The 26847-nt window shown below is 46.3% G+C and overlaps 1 protein-coding gene across 3 annotated transcripts in view; it reads right to left on the reverse strand.

Annotated features, from left to right (window-relative positions):
- Window positions 1–391: 391 nt before the first annotated feature.
- MAP4K2 (mitogen-activated protein kinase kinase kinase kinase 2) overlaps window positions 392–26847 on the reverse strand; it is a 47336-nt gene continuing 20880 nt past the window's right edge. The window contains exons 8-32 of one of the 3 annotated variants that reach the window (XM_081340215.1): window positions 26696–26768; window positions 25964–26095; window positions 24835–24897; window positions 24663–24744; window positions 23445–23552; window positions 21339–21417; window positions 19157–19215; window positions 18282–18325; window positions 17208–17246; window positions 16829–16865; window positions 16579–16744; window positions 16204–16316; window positions 14805–14846; window positions 12995–13079; window positions 12502–12581; window positions 11136–11196; window positions 10072–10195; window positions 9437–9495; window positions 8631–8734; window positions 8331–8502; window positions 7643–7711; window positions 6417–6503; window positions 5479–5549; window positions 4569–4624; window positions 392–3346 (exon numbers count right to left, since the gene is read on the reverse strand). In XM_081340215.1, coding sequence (XP_081196341.1) covers window positions 3259–3346; window positions 4569–4624; window positions 5479–5549; window positions 6417–6503; window positions 7643–7711; window positions 8331–8502; window positions 8631–8734; window positions 9437–9495; window positions 10072–10195; window positions 11136–11196; window positions 12502–12581; window positions 12995–13079; window positions 14805–14846; window positions 16204–16316; window positions 16579–16744; window positions 16829–16865; window positions 17208–17246; window positions 18282–18325; window positions 19157–19215; window positions 21339–21417; window positions 23445–23552; window positions 24663–24744; window positions 24835–24897; window positions 25964–26095; window positions 26696–26768 — 2093 coding nt within the window. In that variant the 3' untranslated portion in view covers window positions 392–3258. Of the gene's footprint in view, window positions 3347–4568; window positions 4625–5478; window positions 5550–6416; window positions 6504–7642; window positions 7712–8330; window positions 8503–8630; window positions 8735–9436; window positions 9496–10071; window positions 10196–11135; window positions 11197–12501; window positions 12582–12994; window positions 13080–14804; window positions 14847–16203; window positions 16317–16578; window positions 16866–17207; window positions 17247–18281; window positions 18326–19156; window positions 19216–21338; window positions 21418–23444; window positions 23553–24662; window positions 24745–24834; window positions 24898–25963; window positions 26096–26695; window positions 26769–26847 lie in introns of all 3 variants that reach the window. The other 2 variants (XM_081340214.1, XM_081340216.1) reach the window with 2 other exon arrangements.

Below are 26847 nucleotides of genomic sequence, written 5' to 3' on the forward strand. Positions count from 1 at the left end.
TGTATCTAAATCATATATTAGAAAATTTTAGGCTACATCAATTGGATAAAGTTGCTGATGTTCTATGCAAAAGTGATTTGGATTCTGCTGTGCTTTAGCCCCACTGTGCAAAGACTTCAATGCCCATCTTGTAAAAATGAGGGCTTTCAAGAGCAAAGTCAATGAGGAAGCCAGATCCACTTAGCCACTGTACTGCTAACTTAAGAACTGCAGTTATCCACTTAGCAGCTGTGGCAAGAAAGGTCATAAAATGAGGCAAAATGCACAATAACTGTGCTTGCTTAGCAACAGCAAGTTTGGGCTCAATTGTCGTCATAATTTGACAAAATTATATCCAAAACAGAACACAAGAAAATCCCTTGCATTTCAACAATTACCCCAAATCTCCATCTGCAAGAATCCTCTACTTTTATTTTTAATTTTTTAACAAAAATCAAAGCCATCCACCGGGGAGTAAAATATCACAATTTAATATCCTTCTCTATGTTAAATAGCTATATTTTCTTCTCTCTCTTTCTTTTTTTTCAAGTTTGGTTTTCTCAGGACAACAACATTCCAGCTTTAGCAGTTAAAAAAACACAGGGAGAAAGGGGGATGGGGGGTGGGGGAAGAGCAGCATTCTCTGGGAAGGAAAAGCCATAGTAGCATCGGAGTTCAAGAGGATTGTGGTTACTGTCTAACCAGCCAAGATTGAGATTCTGACATTTAAAGAGTTTGTTCTGGGCTTTGGAGTTTGCAAAGAATAACTGCCACTTCTTAGCGACCTCGCTTTTGATACATGTTTCTCAACCTTGGCAGCTGTAAGATGTGTGGACCTTTTGTCACAGAAATGTCAACCTTTTGAAGTAGCCCTTTTGATCCCAACTGCCGGCAATGCAAAAAGAATTGCGATAGTCATGTGACGTGGCAAGTTTGACACCCGTGTCTTGGAAGAAACGGTTTCGGAAAGCAGTGGGCAAATGATTTATGTAGTACTTGGCACCAGTGGAAAAGGTTTTCCAGGAAAAAAAATATTTTCTCCATGTGCCACATTTTCCCCCACAAGCGGTCCTTCCCACCACTGCTATTTTTAAAGAGGTGGGATGTACACATTCAGTGTGGGCTATATCTAATATTTTGGGGTTGTTGTTTTTTTTTCTCTTTACAAACCAAGCATCACTTAACAGATGCATGCATTTAGTGCTTTGGTCCCAGATCGGAACAACTGCATTGTTGATGGTTGCGTTCAATTCTCTAGAGCAGGGGTCTTCAAACTTGGCCATTTTATGACTTGTGGACTTCAACTCCCAGAATTCCTCAGCCAGGCTCGTGTACCTGGCTGAGGAATTCTGGGAGTTGAAGTCCACAAGACATAAAAGGGCTATGTTTGAAGACCCTTGCTCTAGAGCTTTGGGAACCGCAGTCTGGTAGAAGGGTTGATCATAACTCTGTTTGAAGTTTCTTAACCCAGGAATGGGAAACCTCTCAACTAAATAATTCTAAACTACAAAGCCCAGCAACCTAGCCAAACGGGAACAACAGGATAGAATGCTGGGAATTTGAGTTTTCCCAATACAGGTAACAACGGGTCATTTAACAACATTTGAAGTTACAACAGCCACAGAACGACTCGTAGAACCGTTTGAACTTAAAACAGCCACGTAACTGAAGTTATAGTGGCCAGGGAAAAAGGTCAATTTTACATAAAACATCCCCAGCCAATTGCAAAGGGTCAAGGTGTTCTTACCTAGTCAGCTTTATCACAGCGTTTCATGGTTATGTGACTGTGATTTGCAAGCGTGTTTTTTTTTGCTAGTTTCTGGCATTTTTTGCTAATTTCGGTCAAAAAATATCTCTTCAAACAACTGGGTTTGCTTAATAATTGCAGCGAAACAGGCCAGAAAATTACAGGTGGGTGTCTTGACTTATAATCGCAATGCCTTGTGACTATAATTTTGGTCTCAATCATAGCTGTAAGTCAAGGACTGCTGTACCCAGAAGGCCACATTTTCAACTACGTGTTAATTTTGTACTTAGACACACACACCCCCCACACAATAATCAGCTTCCTCCCCTGAGATTCTGCAGATGGGTGGGACTAAAAGACACCTGTCTACCAAGAATACGAGGGAAAGTAACCCAGCACATCAAAATGGTCCAGGTTCCTCCGCCAGAATTCTGAATACAGTGGCTGGGGAATTCTGGGGCTTGAAATCCGAATGCCTTGAATAGTGACCTTCACCTCCCAGAATTCTCAGCAACAAGTCAGGATGGCTAGGGAATTCTGGGAATCGAAGTCCACCTCTCTGGAAAAGGTGTCCCCGCCCTACATCCGGGTTCTGAAAATTGAACTGTTCCACAGCAGCCATCCGTGACTCGAGGTTTGTGGATCAATTCTTTTTTTAGCAATCAATGGCCATAGCTACGGCCTGTCACCCCCTGGGAATTCTGGGAGCTGGCATCCGTAGAAACGTAGATCTGCTTTCCAGATTTGAACTGCTCACCTAGCATCTCCTTTAGCCGTTCGAAAGGGGGTGTATGTGGAAAATCCCAGAAAACCACGACTGTTCTTCGCTTCCCGCACGCAAAAAACATACACGCAGAACCAAACTACATCACAGTCGTTCCAGTAACAGTCACCCTGTTTTGCCTGGCCCTAGTTTCTCCAGTCGACTGGCTCTCAAATAAACATTTTTCTCTCTCCTCCCTTGATTCCACAATAACAGGCCAGAGCTGCAAAGTGCCCTGAAAAAAAAGCTGAAGTTTAGGAAGGAAGATACCCGTGGCAAACGATTGTCTTCACTCGGTCAGCCATGCCAAGACGCGGCGCCCACCCGCCGTCGCAGTGGGCGACTTCTAAGCATTTTAAAAGAAGAAGAGGAGGAGGAGGAGGAGGAGGAGGAGGAGCTAGGGGGAGGGGAAAAACAATGAATAAGCATTCAAGCAGGCACAAGGTGTCAGCCGGGACCGGGCGCAAGTTCTCCCGACTGCCAGGCGGTTGAAATTATTGCAGAATCATCTCAGGACACGCTGAGCATGTGGGGAGCCGTTCTTCTCCACCGGGCCCCAACCAAACCTCAGGAAGACTCGAACTCGGCGCCAAGACAATCTCTGGAGCCCAAGCAGCAGTTCGGTCCAGGAACAGAGGACCCCAAGCTCCTCTTGTCAACGCCCTCCCAGAGCATCTCCTATGCCAGGGTAGTGGCCGCCATTGGCAACCAACTCCAGGAAGGATCTGCTCCAAGCCACAGGGCCTCTTGAGCGGCAGCCGGGCGGAGGTTAATAGCTGCTTTCGTGACCGGTCAGGATGTACAGGTTGCTGTGCGCCATGGGGTTGTTGGTTGGGGTGCTCTCCAGGATGATGTCCCTGCAGAGAAGGGAAGACGATAAGCAAAGGAAAGCAGTGTTTTTTAACCTTGTGCAGTTTTAAGAAGGGTGGACTTCAACTCCCAGAATCCCCCAGCCAGCATGCTTTAAGGTGTCTGAATCCCACAATTCCCTGAGCGGAATGCTTGAATATAGGTGGACTTTTAACTCCCAGAATCTCCTGTGGCCAGCCTGCTTTAAAATGTGTGGCCTTCAAATCTTCTCAACCTTGTCAGCTTTAAAATGGCTGGGCGTCAACTCCCAGAATTCCCTAGCCAGCATGTTGTAAGCTGTCTGAACTACAACTCCCGGAATTGCCCAGCTAGCATGCTTGAAGATGGGTGGACTTCAATTCCCGGAATTCCCCAGCCAGCATTCTTGAAGATGGGTGGACTTCAATTCCCAGAATTCCCCAGCCAGCATGCTTGAAGATGGGTGGACTTCAATTCCCAGAATTCCCCAGCCAGCATGCTTGAATGCAGGTGGATTTAACCCCTGAATTCCCTGGCTAGCATGCTTTAAAAATATGTGAACTTCAAATCCTAGAATTCCCTACTCGGCACGCTTTAAGGTTCATAAATTTCAACTCCCAGAATTCTCCAGCCAGCATGCTTTACGATGGATGGACTACAACGCCCAGCATCCCCCAGCCAACAATTCTGGGAGTTGGAAGCCCACACACTTTAAAGCAGGTCGGTTCGGAAATTCTAAGAGTTGAAGTCCAGATACTTTGAAAGCACGTGGCTGGGGAATTCTGAGTGTTGAAGGCCACGTATCTTAAAGTTGCCGAGTTAGAGAAACACAGGTCCAGGAGTCATCCATCGCTCATCTACTCTTGTCGTCCTGAGGTTTCAGAAGGCCATCAGGGAATTAGGAAAAAAGGCCGACACTTAATTCACGACTCCGAACGGGGTCAACAAGCAGAGTTCCCGGCCATCAGAGACTTAAGCACTTCAGATGTATTGTTCCCACCCCCATACCAGAAGTGTTCTGAATTCTCCAGTGCCTGTCTCAAGTGGGAATCAAGGATTTTGATCTTTGCATGCTTCCGGAATAGCCAGAGGTACAACAGAGTGTACCTGCAATGGCTGCCGTATTCCTAACTCGAATAAGGAATGGTTTTCCTTCCTTGAAATGTGCAACTGGGGATCTGTCGTGGAAATGGGGGCTCGGGGTGTGGAGCAAAGATTTGCAAATTGCTGACTTTTTTATTGGCCACTCACCTGTGAGCACCCAAGACCCGGAACATCCTGGATTCGTCTGTGACCTCCTGCGTCACCTGTTGGGGTGCAAGCCAATTTATTTATTAAATTAATACGCTGCCCATTTCATCTTCCAACGACACTGGAATGCTCCTAGCATCGCAAAAGCAAAGTACGGTACAGATATTATTAATTTAAAAATATTATTATTCACATTAAACATTAAGATGAAGAGAATCCCGGAATACCAGAGTTGGAAGGGACCTTGGAGGTCTTCTAGTCCAACCCTCAAGTAGGAGACCCTATTATTATTCTGGACACATGTTAAAAACCAACATACAAAGGAGGAAGAGGAGGGGGAGGGGGGCTTTTGGCCAGGCTGGCCCCAAATTCAGGTAGCCCTCGACTTGCCGCCATAATCAAGGGCAACCTTTATATTGCTAAGTGAGAAATTTGTTAAGTGAGTTTTGCCCCACTTAACGTACGAAGGGATGGAGTTGGGATCTTCAGGGAACTCTTAAATTATATAATCCTTCTTGATCCTTCAATGCCCTGGGGCAGGGGTAAGCCACCTTGGCTCTTTTATGACCCGTGGACTTCAACTCCCAGAATTCCTGAGCCAACCTGGCTCAGCTTGGAAACCTCTCTTTCCCCTCAGCATGGCTGGCTCAGGAATTCTGGGAGTTGAAGTCCACGGGTCATAAAAGAGCCAAGATTGCCTACCCCTGCCCTAGGGTCTTAATTTGATTTGTGGGTCAGTCTGTTGTGGGAATTCACACACCCTGTTTTCATATGTTGTAACAATCCGGCTATTAGCTTGAAGCTACAACGTGCTTAGGTTGTTTCAAATAGACATGGCATTTTTTTAAAAAAAATTGTACTATTATTTTATGGCAAAAGATACCCTTTGTGTGTGGCTTGTTATACTCACCTCACTGGATTCCAGGCTTCGGCCTTGCATGCCATGTTTCCAGAAAGCCAAGACACTGTCTTGAAGGCACACTGCGGGGAAGCAGAGAGAGGTTATTAGAAGGCCTCTTGTTTGTGCCGGGATGCTAAGCAGTCTTTCGGATGGGAGACCACCAGGTATAGACTGAGCTGGAAAGTTTAAATGATCTCCATGGAGAACTGCTTCTATACTACAGAATTGCCAAGAAAAATTAATAGACACATCCCTAAAGCAGTGTTTCTCAACCGGAAGCAACTTAAAGATGGGTGGACTTCAGCTCCCAGAATTCCCCAGCCAGCAATTCTGGAAGTCCACCCATCTTCAACTTGCTAAGATTGAGAAACACCGCTCTGAAGCTTTACCGGGGATTCTTCTCACTTGAGAATTTGTTTCTATTCTTTTCAGCTGTTGGCAGAGAAAGTTGAAAATCTCAAGCAGGATAGTATTTGGTGAGTGCTAGGAAAGGATGCCACTAGGAAATCACATAGATGAACCCCCCCTCAATTGGAAAATCAAAACCTATCCTCCTCCCCCTGCCCTCTCTCTTCTAGCACTGATGATGTTCCCTAGTTGGGTCATGAAACGTCTGCAAGAAAATAGCCAAGCTCAGAGAGCACCAAGGACCCCACAGTCCTAGTCGTCGTCGTCCTCCACCTCCTCCTCTAATTCTCCTCCCTTCTAGCACTGATGATGTTACCTAGTTGGGTCATGAAACGTCTGCAAGAAAACAGCTAAACTCAGAGAGCACCAAGGACCCCACAGTCCTCCTCCTCCTCCTCCTCTTCCTCCTCCTCCTCTCCACAAACCCCATTCCCTTCCAGCACCGATGATGTTCCCTAGTTGGGTCACGAAATGTCCGCAAGAAAACAACCAACTCAGAGACCACTCAAGGACCCTGAGCTACAAATATCTTTACGTACCGACGGTTTCAATGGGGAAATTAAAAACAAGCTCTGGTGCAAACACGCCCTGTGGCGTCCCCCGAAGATTCACGACCCGGACGCAGCCTGGAGGAGAAGAGAAGGCCTTTGAAAGACGAAGATGCATCGCAAGAATTGGAAGAGAAAAAAAATGGGAGGCCAAAAAAGGAAAATTCGAAGAAAACCATTCATATGACAAACGATTGAGGGATCTAGGTATGTCTAGTCCAGGGTTCTTGAAACCTGGCCCTTTGATGACTTGTGGACTTCAACTCCCAGAATTCCTCAGCCAGGCACGCTGGCTGAGGAATTCTGGGAGTTGAAGTCCACAAGCAGGGATCTTTAAACTTGGCCCTTTTCTCACTTGTGAACTTCAGCTCCCAGAATTCCTCAGCCAGGCACGCTGGCTGAGGAGTTCTGGGATTTGAAGTCCACAACAAGGGGTCTTCAAACTTGGCCCTTTGATGACTTGTGGACTTCAGCTCCCAGAATTCCTCAGCCAGGCACGCTGGCTGAGGAGTTCTGGGATTTGAAGTCCACAAGCAGGGGTCTTCAAACTTGGCCCTTTGATGACTTGTGGACTTCAGCTCCCAGAATTCCTCAGCCAGGCATGCTGGCTGAGGAATTCTGGGAGCTGAAGTCCACAAGTCATCATAGGGCCAAGTTTGAAGACCCCTGGTCTAGTCTATTAAAGAGAAGAATCAGGGAGAACATGATAATTTCATCCAAGATTTGAGGGGCTGTCCCAGAGAAGAGGGGGTTGACCTATTGTCCAAAGCAGGGGTCCCCAATCCCAGGTCCCTGGACCAGTACTGGTCCGTGGCATGCCAGCAAGCAGTCCACAGAAACAAGCAAAGCCCCATCCTCAAGATGCAGGCAGCACACAAAACCAGCTTCCCTCCGGTCCACAGAAAAACCTCTCTCCACAGAACCGGTCCATGGAACCCAAAAGGTTGGGGACCTCTGCTGCAAAGTACCACAGAGCAGGACCAAAATGGATGGAAGATAATTAAAGAGTGGTCCAACCTAGAATTAAGGAGGAATTTCCTGCCGGTCAGAATAATTAATCTGTGGAACAGCTCGCCACCAGAAGTTGTGGGTGCTCCATCCCTGGAGGTTTTAAAAAAAAATAGACTGGACAACCTCCTGCCTTGAGCAGGGGGCTGGAGTAGAAGGCCTCGGAGGTGTCCTCCAGCCGTAGGATTCTACGTTCTAGAAGAACTTACGTTCAAAACAAACCAGGACAGTGTCTCGGTCCATCTGAGTGACGTGGCTGGCCAGGACGAGGGGACGCCCTACGAGAGGAGAGAAGCAAATGCTGCGCAAAGAAGCTTGGTAAGCAGAAAGCTGGTGGTTTAAGTTGCTTTCCGGATGAACCGAAAGGGGAATTCTGGGAGCTGAAGTCCACACATTGGGGGAGTGGGGATCTTCCAGCCTCACAATTCTGAACGTTGTGAATTAAGGCTATGTAATCTGGAAAGGGCCCAGCTTAGGACAGGCTGTATAAGGTGTCCTTGAATTACAACCCCAATCGGGACCGGAAGGTCCGTCACTAAGCCACGAATCACGTCCAACGTTATGACGTGGGGTTTTTTTGTTTTTTGCTGGGCTTGTTGAGCGAATCGTGCAGTCGTTAAGCGAATCGGGCTTTCCCTCGTTGACTTTGCTTGTCGGAAGGCCCTTAAGGTGGTCAATGTCTACGGAGATGCTTTTGTACGTTGGGGAAACAAAAGACCCACTCCATAAATGCAGGACACAACTTAGGAGAAGGAAACCCTCAGGAGAAGATTCAGCAGTCCGTCTTTAAGAGATCCCACAATCTGGTTCTCCCACCCACCTTCTTTCCCTCCTCCCTCTTTCCTTCCCTTCCCTTCCCTTCCCTTCCCTCCCCCCCCCCCAAATATCCTCTCTTACTGGAAGGGCTGGAGCTGGTGTGGCCAGTGCTGAGCGAGAGGAGGCTAAAATGCAGTTCGGCCCCCGGCTGGTCGCTGCCGGTGACGCCAAAGCACACTTGCGGATACTCCTCTGTCTCCACCACCAGCAGCTCGAAGAGGGAAAGGGGATCGGGCAGCAGCACGGGGACATGCTGGCAAAAGAATAACAAAGAAAGGAGAAAATAGGGTGAGCAGCCAAAGAGGACCTGGGGGGGGGGCTCTAGAAGAACAACAACAAAAAAAAATAGAGGTTCCCGGCAGTTGGCGTCCCCCCTCGTACCTTCAGTAGCATAAATTTCTGCAAAGGTTCGTACCACTGGAGGAGGGCCAGGCTGGAGGGCAGCGCCGCACACAGAAAGGTGTTTCCTGAGTAAGGATTTCGGACTGAAACAAACAAACAAGCAAGCAAACAAACAAACAATTAGTGCAGGTTTGAGTCCCACCAGGCTCAAGGTTGACTCAGCCTTCCATCCTTCCCAGGTAGGTCAAATGAGGACCCAGATTGTTGGGGGCAATTAAGCTGACTTTGTAATAATGCCGCTTGGGGTGTGTGTGAAAGCCCTAATAAGCAGGCATATACATAGAATGAAGGCTACTGCTAAGCTTGTAAGCCACCCTGAGTCTTCGGAGAAGGGCGGGATATAAATGGAATTAAAATTAAAAAATAAATAAATAATGGGATTAGCCACCGACTGCCGGTCTCTCCTGTTATTGCTACAGCCAGCAGGAGCTTCCCAAAAACAAATCCTAGTTGGCATCTGCCCGGTTCCAGAAGCCTTTTTCACGGGGAATCTGATGCAGAGTGGCTAGTAGTCCCAAACTGAACACTCGTTATTCCTTTGCGGGCATCCTTTTTCCCTCCCTCCCTCCCCTCCTTCCTTTCCTCCCTCCCTCCCTGTCTTTCTTTTTCCCTCCAATCTCTCCTTCCTTCCTCCCTCCCTCCCTCGCAAGGGCCATGTCGGCTGGGGAATTCTGGGAGTTGCAGAGCCCACCTCTGAAAGTCGGGGAAAGGGCACAATAAGAATTCAGAGGCAAATTCAAGAGAGATGACAAATCAGCTGAGAAGGGAGAGAAGACGCCACTCACCGATTTGACACTTAAGGCAGCCTTTGGTGTCTGCTATCTTGGCCGACAGGGCAAACTTCCTGCAACAAAAGGAACAAGGTTTAAAACAAGAGTGGGGTGTGTGTGTGTGTTTACATGTGTGTATATATTTATATATATATTTATATTAAATATAAATATATTTATATATTTATATATATTTATTCTATTCTATCCTATCCCATTATTCCATTCCATTCCATTCCATTCTATTCTAATTCTATTCTATTCTAATTCTTATTATTCTGTATTTCTATTTTATTCTGTTCTGTATTTCTATTCTGTTCTGTTCTGTATTTCTATTCTGTTCTGTTCTGTATTTCTATTCTATTCTATTCTATTCTATTCTATTCTATTCTATTCTATTCTATTATTCTATTCTGTATTTCTATTCTAATTCTAATTTTTATTCTATTCTGTTCTGTATTTCTATTCTAATTAATTCTAATTCTATTCTTCTGTCCTGTCCTGTCCTGTATTTCTATTCTATTCCTATTCCACTCTCTAATTTACGCTCGCCAGCACCGCTTCCCCCCAACCTCTCCCAAGGCCATTCCCACATTCCATTACACCTCCTTAGGGACCTCTGGCCCCTCCTCCCCCTCACCTCTGCCCACCTGGGGATGATCCTCTCTGTCAGTCGGTTGGTGGCAATGGAAAGAGGAACCGGCCGCTTTTGAAGCTGACGACGTTGCTCGAAGAGACCCAGGAGGTTGTGTGAAGAGACCTGAGGGGACTTTCCTGAAACGAGAAGAAGGAATCCGTCTCGGTGGGCAAGGCTGAATTATTCAGCTTCTTAATCTTTCTCCTAGCTACATGTCCACCTCCTAAACTCACTTCCTTTTTTTTTTAAAACGCTTTTCCAAACTTGCCTCCAACTCCAGAAAATGTCACAGGTGTTCCTTGACTTACGACCATAACCCAGCCGGCCCAAAGTTTCAGTAGCTAAGCGATGCATCTCTTAACCGAGGCTTGCCCCATATTACAACCTTTCTCGTCACCGCTCTTAAGTGAGTCACTGCAGTTGTTAAGTTGGTTAACACATTTGTTAAAAATTTATCTGGGTTTCCCTGTGGACTTTGCTTCTCGGAAGGTCACCAAAGGGGATCGCCCGACCCCGGGACACGGTGACCGTCGTAAATACGAATCAGTTGCCAAGCGTCCAAATTTTAGATCACCTGACCAGGGGGATGCCGCAACGGTTGCAAGTGTGAAAAATGGTCATAAATCACTTTGACCAGTGCCGTTGTAACTTTGAGCGGTCACTAAATGAATAGTTGTTAATCCGAGGACAATCTGTAATTGGATCAAACAGTTTTAAGAACTACGCCTGATTTTGGGGACTGACAAATGATCTGGCACTAAACTCCCATCTCCCTTATCAAAGGTTGTCCAGCACGGCCAGAAAGATGCAAATTTGTCCTAACACATTTTCTTGGGTTTGGGGGCCGTTCTAGAAAACTCCAGAAGCTCCTTTGCACAAAGAAAGCACAAAACTGCACCCCCCGCCCAATTACCCGGCTCCAACATCCCCCCCCCTCACAGCAACCTTCCTGTGACCTAAGGGAGGAAGCCAAGGATGCTGAACCTTCTGTCCGTCACAGAGCGGATCATCTGGGATGGAAAGTTGTCCCAAACAGGAGGGAAAAAAAAAGTTATTTCTCAGCCCTTGGAGACTCACCTGCCAAAGTCAGGAGCATGTTGTTGATACAGTAGAGCCAGGAGCACCGGTGGGGAAGGAGCTGGTGGGAGAAATGAGGGAGGGGAAGAGAAGAAACAGAGAGAGGGAGAGAGAGAAGGTCCGTCAGTCTTGGTTATTTCAGATTAGGGAAAAGCATCAGTCAGGGCCCTGCCGCAAGGAAGGAAACAACGACAGCCAGATTGGTCTAGTCCAGGGGTAGGCCACCTTGGCTCTTTTAGGACTCGTGGACTTCAACTCCCAGAATTCCTGAGCCAGCATGGCGGAACTGTGGCCCCCTCATGACTGGTGGACTTCAACTCCCAGAATTCCTGAGCCAGCATGGGGAGAACTATGGCCCCTTCATGACTGGTGGACTTCAACTCCCAAAATTCCTGAGCCAGCATGGGGAGAACTATGGCCCCTTCATGACTGGTGGACTTCAACCAGTCATGAATCTGGGCCCTGATGAGTTCTAGTTCTGTCTCAGTTGGCTGGCTGACTCTGGACCAATCACCAGGAGATGGCAATGGCAATAGTGCTTGGACTTCTCTATCACCTCACCGAGCTTTGCAGCCCTGCCTAAGCGGTTTACAGAGTCAGCATGTTGTCCCCAACCATCTGGGTCCTCAACAAGGTGAGGATGGTGAACGGTGAATTTTTGTTTCTCCTTAGACAAGAAAGCCCACTGGGTGACTTTGGGCCAATCACCAGGAGACGGCGAGTTCTAGTCTTGGCTTAGGCACTAAACGTGGCTGGGTAACTATGGACCAATCACCAGGAGACGCTGAGTTCTAGTCTTGCCTTAGGCATGAAAAGGTGGTTGAGTGACTTTGGACCAATCACCAGGAGACGGTGAGTTCTAGTCTTGCCTCAGGGATGAAAAGGTGGCTGGGTGACTTTGGACCAATCACCAGGAGACGGTGAATTCTAGTCTTGCCTCAGGCACTAAACGTGGCTGGATGACTTTGGGCCAATCACCAGGAGACGGTGAGTTCTAGTCCCGCCTTAAGCATGAAAGCCAGTTGGGTGACTTTGGGCTGGTCCCTCTCTCTCTCTCTCTCAGTCCAATCCACCTCACAGGGTTGTCGTTATGGGGAAAATAGGAGGAGAAAGCAGTATTAGGCACGCTTGCCAGCTTGAATTATTTATAAAAATCATAAAAGTGGGACATAAATTAAACAAAATCAGAAAAATGTCAAGCAATGAAGTTCTTGTTAAATTATAGAGAGCCGGAAATCCAAACCCATTCACTGCAGCTAAGCAGAGGGCAGAGGGACTGCGCTGCCACAGGGTGGCTTAATCATGGTTTGTAGCAAAGGACCCCTCCCACCACTTCTTCCCTCGTGTTTGTCTCCAGAGGACTCACCTTCTCCATCGTGTCTTCATGGAGCTCATGAAGATTCAAGGTGTAAATGCCTTCCTCTGCCCCCACGACCAGGTACAGGTCTGCAAACCAGACAAGGAAAGCTTTATAAACCATGATTGGCAGCGTCGAAAGAGAATACAATATAGTGGATTAGGAACGAAGAGGTCCAAGTTCTAGTTTTCTCTTGACCATAAATTCCCACCAGGTCCAACCTACCCTGCAGGGCTGATATTGTGGGAAAAATTGTATCCTTGTTTCTCAACCTCGGCAACTTTTAAGATGTGTGGACTTCAACTCCCAGAAGCCCCTACCTAGCCAGCATGCTGGCAGGCTATTTCTGGGAACTGAAGTACACGCCTCGTAAAGAATGCTAGCTGGGGAATTCTGGGAGTTGAAGTCCACACCTTTTAATGTATCAAGGTTGAGAAACATGTATGCCGTCTTTTGATGGAATGTAAACTGCAGAAATCGACAAGAAATCAATCTCTTCTACCTCGTGTTTCTGGGTGGATCCACGTTGTAGCTGAGTTGATCTTCAGCGGGCAGCCGTTGAAAACTTTGGAAAAACAGGCTCCCATCTGGAAAAGGAGGAAATGGAATATTTGGATCCTGGGTTGTGTTTGTGGGAGTGCAGGAAACAACTGGGATTTACTCCTCCGTTCTACAGTGCTTTTTAATCTCATGTTTAGATTTCAAGATCAAATCTTTCTTTTCGCCCAGAGGTGGGGAACTGTGGCCCGTTTATGACTTGTGGACTTCAACTCCCAGAATTCCTGAGCCAGCCATGCTGGCTCAGGAATTCTGGGAGTTGAAGTCCACAGATCGTAAAAAGACCATAGTTCCCCCCCCATGCTCCCATTTTAATCATAATCAGATTTTAGACTTTTCTAACCCAAGTCAGCAAAAACTGCCAGATTTTCACAGTTTGCACCCAAGCATCTTGCAAAGCCGCCCACCTGCGTTGTCTCCAGGCAGAAGTTCATTTCAGCTTATTTTCACATTTTACAGTATTCGTCACGCACCACACAAACTCACAGCCACCGAAATATACACCACTGGCCTTAAATAACACACCCTAGCTGTTCCCTGAAACATCTTTTTCTTTAAAAAAAAAAGATATCCATTTCTCCCTTATCAACACACCGTTGTTGGGGGCCTGTCTTTTTCCTTGCCAGATTCAGTGGGTGGGGGAAAAAAACGCTGGTTACTCTCCAATTCAGTTCAGTTGGAAAGTAACAACCCAAATTGGCTTGTGTTTATTCGAACACGGGTTTGAACATAACCACAAAATAAATATGTAAAACAAAAACAGACAACAAAGAAACCAACCCCCCCTAATTCTGAGCAATTATTTGAACGTTTTATTCGAAGATAGAGGGGCCTCTGAACACAGACCTTTTTAATACCGTATTTTCCGGCGTATAAGATGACTGGGCGTATAAGACGACCCCCTACATTTCCTGTTAAATTATAGGGTTTGGACTATACTCGCCGTATAAGACTACCCCTCTTCCAACGCACACCAAATAAAAATTAAAAAACATCAGATTTGATTTTAATATGGTAATTTTAATTCAAATGCTTATGACATGCAGGTACTTAGTAGGAAAACTGTCACTTATAAACATAAGGCTGTTTGTCATCAAACATGTAAACATAAAACAGTGCAAGTGGATTAAACTTTTCCTAATTCACTCTAAAGCTTTCCCAAATGGGAGATCCGCTCCAGGTTTTCCAGCCAGCCCGCCCAGTTTCTGAGTCAAATGTGTCCTTAGAGCTAAGCAGCTGCTCTGACTGCTGCATTCCCCACCTGCCTTTCAAGTTGGGATAGACTGCAGCTGCTCTTCAACTTTAGAAGGAAAGACGCCCAGACCCCAGCCTGTAAAAAATCACAGACTGCAGCTTCTTCTCCAATTGGTCCCGCTTTCCCTGCCCAGACCTAATGGGAGATCCGCTCCAGGTTTTCCAGCCAACCCTGTCCCTAAAGTTTCAGCACCCAGCGTATAAGACCCCTGACTTTTGAGAAGATTTTCATGGGTTAAAAAGTCATCTTATACGCCAGAAAATACGGTATTTATATCTGGTTATGTTTTACTAATCCAGGTGAATTGTTAATAGGTATTGCTAGTCCCTGTAATGTCTGACGTGCCATATGCTAAATCAGAGGTCTTCAAACTTGGCCCTTGGATGACTTGTGGACTTCAACCCCCCAGAATTCTTCAGCCAGGGACGCTGTTTTGAAGACCCCGGCACTAAATAGATAAATCAATCCTTTTGGTAGGGAAGAAGCAAATGCAACTTACGTGAACTTTGGGTGTAGGAGGCAAGCCGTGGCACAGCAACCTCTGAAAAGGGGATGGAGAGAGAGGGAAGCATTAAAGGAACAATTTTTAAAAAGCTCCCATTATTATTATTTTTTTAATAAGAAGAAACAAAGCTGTCTCTAATCCCATTCCTCGCTCAACCGCAGACTTAAATCTTCCTGCTTTTTGGGAGAAGACCAAGAATTTAACCGGACTCCTTTCACAGAATCAAAAAATCCTAGGGTCGGAAGGGAACTTAAGAGATCCTCTAGTCCAACCTCCCGCTCAGTTCAGGATTCTCTACAGCATCCCAGACAGATGCCTCTGTTGGAAAACTCCTACAAAGGAATGCTCACAACTACTTGTGGCAGGTCGTTCCGCGGGCTGACAGCTCATACAATCAGTGACATCCTTTCAAAGTCTAACTTGAATCTCCTTGCTTTGCAATTTTATCCTGATAATTCTGCACACACACACCCCGCTCCAGAGTCACCCAAGAGAAGTCCACGTTCCCTTCTGTGCAGGTGGTCCTCGGCGTACAATAGGGGTCTTCAAACTTGGCCCTTTGATGACTTGTGGACTTCAACTCCCAGAATTCCTCAGCCAGCGTACCTGGCTGAGGAATTCTGGGAGCTGAAGTCCACAAGTCATCAAAGGGCCAAGTTTGAAGACGCCTGGCTTGTGGACTTCAACTCCCAGAATTCCTCAGCCAGGCATTCTGGCTGAGGAATTCTGAGAGTTGAAATCCACAAATCATCAAAGGGCCAAGTTTGAAGACCCCTGGCTTACAAGCTTGGATTTAGTGACTGTTGAAAGGTTCGACAGCACTGAAAAAAGTGTCTGTTTTTCAACACAACTGTAGCAGCATCCCCGTGGCCACATGATCAAAATTCAGACATTTGGCAACTGGCATATTCTTATGACGGTTGCAGTGTCCTGGGGGATTCATGAGATCCCCTTTTGCAACCTTCCGACAAGCAAAATAAACGGGGGACTAATTTAACAACTGCAGTGATTCACCTATCGATCAAAATTCCCCAGCCAGTTATTTATGCTGGCTGGGGAATTCTGGGAGTTGAAGTCCACAGGTCTTCCAAGTTGCCAAGGTTGGACCCCTGTGCTGTAGGGATAAAAAGCTGGGGCTGTTTTCTGCACGAATATATATTTTTTTTCCCCTGGGTCTTTCGTAATTGCCCCTTTTAACTTGGTTGTAGTCTGGCTTTTAACTTGCTCTTATTTGCAGCTTTTGTGTCACTATACTGCTTTATTGGTAAATTGCCCAGGGTGTATTGAAATTCGATAAAGAAATAAATAAATAAAAGAAAAGCCAGCCATTCTTGGAGGAACCTTGACTGTCCTGCCAAACTCTGTTTGAAAAATCCTGATTTATCCCACTTACGGTGGCTTCCTCCTTCTTCTTCATCGTGGCCCACTCAGTCGAGAGCAGGCAGTCTGCAGGTTTGGAAGAATCCACGCCCGGAGGCTCTGGCGTCCCACCGAAGGCCCCGTTGCCTATTGTCAAAAGATTAAAAAAATAACGGAAATCGCCTGCAGGAAAGCAACTTCCAACATGCTGGCTAAAGGAATTCTGGGAGTCGAAGTCCACAAGTCTTAAAAAGTGGCCGCGCCTGGACACCTCTGCACTAGACATCGATGTGCCATCTTGATCAAATAAAGGGCCAGTCGTGTTTATGAGCGGTGTGAGAGCACCTGATGATCGCTTAAGTCTCGGAATGCCAAGAGAAAGATGCTGAATCTCCTTGTTCCTCTTTACCTGCGACGGTGTGGTCCCTCGGCCCCTCCAGATCCGAGCGCTCGCCATCTTGTTCCCAAGGAGGCTTATATGAGAGCTCCAGGTTGAGAAAATCCCAAAAGGGGCCTCTTTTGATAGTGCTGGAAAGATCTTCCCCAAGTCCGTCGGCCTGCCGTTCTTCCTGGATCTGCAGGAAAATAAAAAAAAACCAAAACGGAATTGTTTGCAGAATGAAAAGGAACTGGTGCAGTTTGGAGAATCCGGAACATACCTGATCCGTAGGACGTGCCGGGCGGATCGTTAGACTCCTAAAAAAAAAAAAGAAGCAGAATAAAAGATTTGGTTGACAAACATGGCAAAAAAACAAAGGTGGCAAAATCAAGCAGAACCCCCTTAACGGCTGGCTTGATTAGCAACAGAACTCTGTTCTCAGTTGTGATCGTAAGCCGAGCCTGACCTTAGGTTGGGTGGGAGCCATATTGAGGCCACCATCAAGATGGCCGCCCCAAAGACGCTGAGCTGGGCAAGACGATCGCTTAAAAGGTTTTCTTGGGGGTAGAAAACAACCCGCCAGGTTTAATGTTGGCCTGTCTAAGGAAAAACCCGGCTAGTCCCCCAGAGTTTCTACGTTCCTCTCCGTCGCCTCTTACCTCTCCTCCAGGGCCTCTTCGACAGACTGAAGCAGGCTCCTAAGGAAGGTGAAAACATGGCGCAAAGTTACCCATCAGTCGTTCGGTCTGCGTATCACGCCAAGCCACAGTTTGCTCCATCAGGGTTTACCCAAAGGTGCTTTTTCAAAAGACAACCGGGCTTCCTTGTTTTTCCTTGGAGACGTTTTGCTTGTCGCCCAAGAAGCTTCTTCGGTTCTGACTAAACAGTGGAGGATGGAAGGATTTATATTCCTTGCACTCATCTGGTCGTTGGTATTCTCTCTGAGAGTCGTTGAGGCCGCTTGGAGGTTTATCTGTGCCCTCAGGGTCAGCTGAATAGTGCAAATGGGTGTGGAACCTCCTTGGAACTGCCGAAAGGTACTGTGTTGTAAACACGCTGAACACACTCAAACTCCTTTTGGCAGTTCCAAGGAGGTTCCACACCCATTTGCACTATTCTGGTGACCTTTTGAGGGCACAGATAAACCTCCCAGCGGCCTCAACGACTCTCAGAAAGAGTACTAACGACCAGATGACTGCAAAGAATATAGCTCCTTCCACTCCCCACCCTCCAGTCAGAACCGAAGAAGCTTCTTGAGCGACAAGTGAAACGTCTTCAAGGAAAAACAAAGTCCAGTTGCCTTTTTTGGGGGGAGGGGGGGAAACCCAAACACTTTTGAGATAACCGTGACCTGGATGACTGAGAATCTCCACAGACATCCATCAGGGTTTATTGGCCAAACCACGACTGGCTGGGTTTGGGCAACACACCAGCGTGAAATCAAACCCCACTACGCAACACAGGCTTTGTGCACACCCTGAGTTAGCAAAACTTCATGTCTCTGCTTGCACAGCAGGCTTAAGACAATATAGTTTGATCCAGGTGGACCTCTGCAGCCGGCCCGGTTTTAAACTAGACAAGTGAATTCAGCTTAAAAGTTTCAAAGTGGCAGAAATTAGCTGCCAGTGTTTTCACGCTCCATCACGAGACAAGTCAGTGGCCCAGGCGGGGCGGGGAGAGGGGAGGGGGGGAGGAATAGCACCCCCACATCTTTGCTCCCCTAAATTCCTTACTCTCCGTCTCCAAGCACCATCCAATTCTCCTCCTCTTCTTCCGTCTGCAAAAGAGACAAAATAATCACATTAAACAGGCCACAAGAAAGGCTGACTAATAATAATAATAATAATAATAATAAACCTTTATTGTCAAAGTACAAAGTACTGCTCCATTTCCCACCCTGCCCTCCAAAGAAAGCAAGACTGATGGGTGCATAGGCATAGTCCTCAAATTACGGCCACCATTTAGCAACACAAAAGTCCTGTTGCTAAGCAAGGTGGTTCTTAGGTGAGTTTTGCTCCATTTTGCAAACTTTTTATTTTTTGCCCCGGTTGTTAAGTGAATCACTGCAGTTGTTAAGCTAGTGACGTGGTTGTTAAGCGAATCTGGCTTCCCCCACTGACTTTGCTTGTCAGAAGGTCGTAAAAGGGGATCAGGTGACTCCACGAGACACTGCAACCGTCAGAAATATGAAATGGCTGTCAAGCATCTGAATTTTGTTTAGCTGACTGCGGGGACGCTGCAATGGTTGTCAGCGTGAAAAACGGTCATTAAGTCACTTTTCCCAGTGCCGTTGTAACTTTGAATTGTCACTAAATGAACTGTTGTAAGTCGAGGACTGCCTGTATTCCATATCTGGCAAACTGGAAGGAGAAAAGAGGTTCTGACTTATCTCCCCAAAGCATTTCTCCAAAGAAATGCTTACATTAGGCACGAAGAATTCTAAACCCCGGTTTGTTTGGCCACCAGTTAAAGGATTGACACTCTCAGCTACAAAACCACAGTTTTACAAATGGACTGCGGCTGGATTCATGCCAACGCTAAAGCAAGCCACACAATTTGCATTTGTGCAATACGTCAACACAGATACGCACTTGCGAATGGCACTTACTGGGTTGCTCCACGGCTCTGTTTCTTTCCTTAGCGGAGGGCCGAATTTAACCTGGTTAACTGGAAAACAGGAACAATTTAAAGGTCAGCCAGACGGGAAGAGATGAGATTCGACCCACAGGTTTTGAAAACTCAAAAATCCCAGATTTTAAAGGTCCTTTGCAAGGAATGCAAGGACAAGAAATGAGAAAAGTAAGACGTTTTGTCCTGACTTTGGACCACAATTCTGCCAAGATCAGGAAAAACAAGCGAGGTTGCCCGGAGATCCTTCAACGGAGCTGAGTTCTTTAGGGAAAAAAAATTTTTTTTTTACACTTCTTGTCTTGCATTATAGAACTATAGCGCTAGGAGAGACCTTGGAGGTCTTCTAGTCCAACCCCCTGCTCAATCAGGAAACCCTGTGCCATTTTAGACAAATGGATGTCCAATGTCTTCTTAAAAGCCTCCTCCAGTGATGGAGCAGCCACGACCTCTGGAGGGAAGCCGTTCCACCGGTTAATTGTTTTATCAGGAAATTTCTTCTTAATTCTAGGTTGCTTCTCTAATGATCTTCTACCTGTTATTTCTTGTCCAAGGGACCTTGGAGGTCATCTAGTCCAACCCCCTGCTCAGGCAGGAAACCCTATACCAGTTCAGACAAATGGAGGTCCAATCTCTTCTTAAAAACGTCCAATGTTGGACCGTTCACAGCTACTGGAGGCAGGTTGTTCCACTGGTTAATTGTTCTATCAGGAAAGTTCTTCATTCTAGGTTGCTTCTCTCCTTGATTAGTTTTCATTCATTGCTTCTTCTCTTGCCTTTAAGCTGCTTTGGAGAAGAGCTTGACTCCCTCTTCTTTGGGGCAGCCCCTGAGATACTGGAAGGCTGCTATCATGTCCCCCCTCATCCTTTTCTTCATTAAACTACTAGACATACTCAATTCCAGCAACCATTCTTTATATGTTTTAGCCTCCAGTCCCCTGATCATCTTTGATGCTCTTCTCTGCACTCTTTCCAGAGTCTCAACATCTTTTTTTTTTTAATATCGTGGCAACCAGAACTGGATGCAGTATTCCAAGTGTGGCCTTACCACGGCATTATAAAACTGTGCCATCACTTCTCACAATCTTGGTTCTGTCCCTCTGTTGATGCAGCCCAGGACTGCATTGGCCTTTTTGGCAGCCGCAGCACAGGGCTGGCTCGTACGGAAGTGGTGTTTTACTAGACCGACTGCTTTGATTAAAGAAAAGGAACACACAATTAACTTGGGTTTCCATTTGGAAAACGCTTCTGGGCTTTGTGCTTGAGGTGTCCAAAAAAAACCCCAAACTCTAATTTTGGGTTTTGCCAACGACTTATGGCTTTGTTGTCATAGAAACAGCTGATACGGGTTTATTATATAAAACTAAAAAGTTGTGGTTTCGTGTTATCTCCCCCCCCTTACACTTTTTGACTCTTCCCTTCCTCCTCCCTTAAAAAGGTAAAGGTTCCCCCGCACATGCGTGCTAGTCGTTTCCAAATCTAGGGGCCGGTGCTCATCTCCGTTTCAAAGCCAAAGAGCCAGCGCTTGTCCGAGGACGTCTCCGTGGTCATGTGGCCGGCATGACTAGATGCCAAAGGCGCACGGAACGCTGTTACCTTCCCACCGGAGTGGTCCCTATTTTTTTCCTTGCATTTTTACGTGCTTTCGAACTGCTGGGTTGGCAGAAGCTGGGACGAGTAACAGGCGCTTGCTCTGTTACGCGGCACTCGGGATTCGACCCGCCAAACTGCCGACCTTCTGATCGACAAGCCCAGTGTCCTAACCCACTGAGCCACCGCGTCCCTCCCTTATTTTACCCTTATTGCCACTTTTCTTCGCATTTCCCGTATTTCCTATTTTGATCAACTAAATAAGAATTTTGAAAGCAGAAGACGTTTCCAAGTAGGAAAAAAACAAAAGAGGCTGTCCGCTAGGACACCTAGATCCATTCCACAGCCACTGCCGTTGAGCCAGGTACCGCTTCACCTGTACCGTGCATCTGGTTTTCCTTGCCCAAATGCAGGACCTTAATTCCGTCCATCTCTTCCCCACACAATCTTCTCTCTCCAGCAGGCCTCCCACGTCTTAGATAAAAATGTGTCAGCACGGCCATGCCTTGTAGGCAAACATGCACAATGCACGGAAGGGAATTCTGACAGACGGGTTAAACTGCATGACTTACGCTGGATTTCTGACAGGGTGCCTTCTGCCGGCCCACGTGGCTTACTGGAGCAGATTTTATCGGGGAAAACGTCGTAAGCCTGAATTGGGAGGGAAAGACTTTTTTTTTTTGTTTCCGATATAACAAACATATCCTGTTCAAACCAGAATGGGGTCCTTAGAGGGGCCAGTCTGTTTTGCCCTAGCAAAAACCCCAGCTTACATTCATTCAATCATTGTCATCAGAGGCAAGATTGACACAGAATGGCATAGAACAGTTGCTTCTCAATCTTAACCATAGAATAGAATAGAATAGAATAGAATAGAATAGAATAGAATAGAATAGAATAGAATAGAATGGAATGGAATGGAATGGAATGGAATGGAATGGAATGGAATGGAATGGAATGGAATGGAATAGAATAGAATAGAATAGAATAGAATAGAATAGAATAGAATAGAATAGAATAGAATAGAATAGAATAGAATAGAATAGAACAGAACAGAATAGAATAGAATAGAATAGAATAGAATAGAATAGAATAAGGAGAGGATAGACTGAATATAATGGAATGGAATGGAATAGAATAGAAGAATAGAATAGAATAGAATAGAATAGAATAGAATAGAATAGAATAGAATAGAATAGAATAGAATAGAATAGAATAGAATAGAATAGAATAGAATAGAATAGAATAGAATAGAATAGAATAGAATAGAATAGAATAGGAATAGAATAGAATAGAATAGAAGCTGGAAGGGACCTTGGAGGTCTTCTAGTCCAGCCCCATGCTCAAGCAGGAGAACCTATACCATCTCAGACAGGTGACTGTCCAGTCTCTTCTTAAAAAATCTCCAGTGATGGAGCACCCACGATTTCTGGTGGCAAGCCGTTCCACTGGTTGATTGTCCTCACTGTCAGGAAGTTTCTCCTTAATTCCAGGTTGCTTCTCTCTTTGGTCAGTTTCCAACCATTGTTTCTCGTCCTTCCCTCTGGTGCTTTGGAGAATAACGTGACCCCCTCTTCCTTCTTGCAGCCCCTCAGATACTGGATCACTGCTATCATGTCTCCCCTCTTTCTTCTTTTCTGTAGACTAGCCAAACCCAAACTTGAAGATGTGTGGACTTCAACTCCCAGAATTCCCCAGCCAGGCATAGACATATGACATATGGTTGCATGATGGAAAAAAAAACAGGGTCACCCTCGTCAGTTTCCAGGAACGCCGTTACTTATAGATCTTGGAAGGCAGATCTCCATCACAATTCCCAACTTTGCTAGAGAGAATAGGTCAACGCCCTCTTCTCTGTGACAGCCCCTCAAGTATTGGAAGATGCAATTACGTCAGCCCTTGTCCTTCTCTTCGTTAAATTGGGCATGCTGTCTGTGGAATTCTGGGAGTCGAAGTCCACAAATCTTAAATGTTGCCAAGGTTGGAGAGCCCCAGACTAGACGTGCCCGATTCCTGCAACCGCTCTTCGTATGTTTTAGCCTCCAGGGCCATCATCATCTTTGTTGCTCTTCTCTGCACTCTTTCCAAACTCTCAACTGCTGGTGATGACCTATAAAGCCCTACATGGCTTGGGTCCGGGATATCTGAGGGAACACCTGCTGCCGGCATCAAGTTCCCTTCGTCCTGTGCGCTCCCACAGGGAGGGTCTTCTCAGGGTGCCACCGGTAAGAGATTGCCGGCGGACGACACCCAGGGATAGGGCCTTCTCAGTGGGGGCGCCTGCCCTTTGGAACCAGCTGCCAGTGGAGCTGAGGACTGCCCCCGACCTCTGTTCATTCCGCCGGGACCTGAAGACCTGGCTCTTCGAGCTCTCTGGCCCAGGCTGAGGATTAATCTTTTTAACTGGGGTTTTACTTATACAGGGATAAATTTAATTTTTTTTTAAACTTGTTTTTAACTTTTGTATTTTGGTTTTTAATTACCCTGTAAACCGCCCTGAGTCCTTCGGGAAAGGGCGGTATATAAATGTAATAAAATAAAATAAATAAAATAAATAAACTTCTTCTCTCTATCAAGGAACGGACTTTCCCAGGTTTGAAGTGAAAGCGATTAACTTAATCCCTGTCCTTCCCGTTCCCCCCATCCCGAAACAACCCAACACCACTGGACAACTGTACCTCAAAGTCCCCGTCGTCCAAGGCGGAAGCGGTCAGTTCAGGGTTTGTGGCTTTATCCAGTAATTCAATGACTAAAACTCGGGCTAAGGGCTGGCAGACAAAAGGGTGCTGGGAAAGAAGAGACACCCATCAGCCGACGGGATCAAAAACACTCCGATTTCCATCGGCAGCTTGTTCCCCAAAGATGTGCTACAGCTACGAGCACCCCAGTCCAAAAATCTCCCATAATACCTTGAAGCTGCCTTAGGCGTGACCCTAGCAAGGAGGGAACAGCCCTCTGGAATGGGGAAACAGGAAGTCCAGTTAAATATCCCACAATCCCCTGGAGTGACACTACATCAGAATACAGACGGTCCTCGACTTACAGCAATTCATTTAGTGAATGTTCAAAGTTACAAGGGCACTGGAAAAAGTGATTTACACTTATGGCCACCGCAGTACATCTCACGGTCGGGTGACCGAAATTCAAACACTTGGCAACCGCTTCCTACTTATGATGGTCGCAGTGTTCCTGGAGGGGGTCACGTGATCCCCTTTTTGCGACCTCCTGGCAAGCAAAGTCAATGGGGCAGCCGGATTCACTTAGCCACCGTGTCAATAATTGAACAACTCCAGTGATTCCCTTAACAACGGTGGCCAGGAAGGTTATAAAGTGGGGCAAAAACTCACTTAATAAACATCTCACACAGTGACAGAAATGTTGGGCGTAACTGTGGTCGTAAGTCAAGGACTACCTGTATTCTGGGGAAATAAAATGACAGCTCGCGGATGGCCCCGCGATCCCAGTGGAGACCGTGCCGTCAATGTTGCTAACATCGGGTGTTCTTGCTTTGACAATCATATTTCTCTTTCGCTTTTAGAGCTGATGGATGCTGTGAGGGGGGATGTGGATGAGAATCCAGCTAGACATAACAACACTAAACTTAGCGTGAGAATCAAGGCTACTGAGCCCAGAGCTGATACCGATTTGGCGGGCTGGAGAGAGAGCCCGCGCACTTCAAGCTAATTGGGGAATGTGATTTACGACTGTTAGTTGGAGGAGGGAATATTATGCTTCTCGAATAAAAGATTCTTTAAGGTTAAAAATGCCACAAAGTTCTTTTGAAGAGTTTCATCTGTCGGTTCCTGGGTTGTTTCTAGACAATTTTGATTTCGGAGGGCTAGGATTTTTTGGGGGTGTGTGTGTTAATTTTTACCCATCTCCCAGCCCGGCATCACCTGGAGGAGTTTTTCTGCCACCGGCCGTTTTCTAGGATTTTTGGTCAAAGAGAGTTTGAGGAACTGATGAAAATCAGGAGACCTGGAGGGATAAAACGGGAGTGCAGATGAACAGAACGACTCCTAGTACCCCGGGAGAAGAACTGTGTCTCTTACACAGCCACATACTCACCAACAGGCCTTATCTTTTAGCTTTGGAGGCTGGAAGTTGCTCTTCGCCATCAACATCAGAGCCCTGAATGACAAGACAAAACAGAGTTAGGACCACTTTCTTTTTCTCCGCCCTTTTAAAGCAGGGGTCTCCGAACTTGGCAACTTTAAAGACTTCTGGACTTGAACTCCCAGAATTCCTCAGCCAGCATGGCTGGCTGAGGAATTCTGAGAGTTGGAATCCACAAGTCTTAAAGTTGCCCAGTTTGGCTGATTGAGGAATTTTGGGAGTTGAAGTCCACAAGTCTTAAAGTTCCAGGTTTGGCTGGCTGAGGAATTCTGGGAGTTGAAGTCCACAAGTCTTAAAGTTCCAGGTTTGGCTGGCTGAGGAATTCTGGGAGTTGAAGTCCACAAATCTTAAAGTTCCAAGTTTGGCTGGCTGAGGAATTCTGGGAGTTGAAGTCCACAAATCTTAAAGTTCCAAGTTTGGCTGGCTGAGGAATTCTGGGAGTTGAAGTCCACAAATCTTAAAGTTGCCAAGTTTGGCTGGCTGAGGAATTCTGGGAGTTGAAGTCCACAAATCTTAAAGTTGCCAAGTTTGGCTGGCTGAGGAATTCTGGGAGTTGATGTCCACAAATCTTAAAGTTGCCAAGTTTGGCTGGCTGAGGAACTCTGGGAGTTGAAGTCCACAAGTCTTAGTTGCCAAGTTTGGCTGATTGAGGAATTCTGGGAGTTGAAGTACACACGTCTTAAAGTTGCCAAGTTTGGCTGGCTGAGGAATTCTGGGAGTTGAAGTCCACAAGTCTTAAACCAGTTGCCAAGTTTGGAGACCCCTGTTTTATAGAAAAGGGAACCCTGATCCCTTGTCTACAAAATTTCTTCTCTCTGATTGGCTGATTTGTGGTGATATCACAGAATGCTCAAAGATTCCACCCAAGTGAAAGGACAATTCACAAAAATTGTTTTGTTTTACTTTGTCTTCTTCAAACCTGCTATTGCATTTAGTCCTCCACTTAAGTGAGACCCATTTTACAACCTTTCTTGCCACGGTTGTTAAGAGAATCACGGCACTTGTTAAGTTACTAACGTGGTTGTTAAGGGAATGTGGTCTCCCGATTGACTCTCTCGCTCTCTGCCAGCCTCTCCCTTACCTCATGGGGTGGAGGTCAAAGAGTGGGGGCTGCAGCTCAGCCAGTTCAATGGCGGTGATGCCCAGGGCCCAGATGTCGCACAGCTGGTTGTAGCCACCTTTCTTCTCCACCGCGGCCACCTCTGGTGCCATCCTGGAGAATCAGACAGAATGCAAGATGAGGAAGGCCACACTCACAACCACACTCACCTTCCTCTACAGAGGAAGAATAGAACAGAACAGAACAGAACAGATAATGGAATGGAATGGAATGGAATGGAATGGAATGGAATGGAATGGAATGGAATGGAATAGAATAGAATAGAATAGAATAGAATAGAATAGAATAGAATAGAATAGAATAGAATAGAATCTGGAAGGGACCTTAGAAGTCTTCTAGTCCAGCCCCCTGCTTAAGCAGGAGAACCTATACCATCTCAGACAAGTGACTATCTAGTCTCATCTTAAAAATCTCCAGTGATGGAGCACCCATTATTTCTGGAGGCAAGCTGTTCCACTGGCTGATTGTCCTCACCGTTAGGAAGTTTCTCCTTAATTCTAGATTGATTCTCTTCTGGATTAGTTTCCATCCATTGTTTCTTGTCCTACCTACAGTGGTAAATAAATCGACCCCCTCCTCTTTGTGGCAGCCCCTCACATACTGGAACAGATGTTATCATGTCCCCACCTAGTCCTTCTTTTTTCCAGAGTAGTCAAACCCAATTCCTGTAGCAGAGCAACACATGTGTTTTACCAATAGGGCGTTCCGATGAACGATTTTCGCTTGGCCACCGAAGCTGTCAATTCTGCAGAGACCCCAAAATCCGCTGTGGAGGAGAGAGAAGGAGGAATAATTTCAGAAGACCTGGAGAAACAAGTCCCGGGGTTCCCAAACACGACTACAAA

This window comes from Vipera berus (assembly GCF_964194415.1).
Source record: "Vipera berus genome assembly, chromosome: 16".
Lineage (NCBI taxonomy): Eukaryota > Metazoa > Chordata > Lepidosauria > Squamata > Viperidae > Vipera > Vipera berus.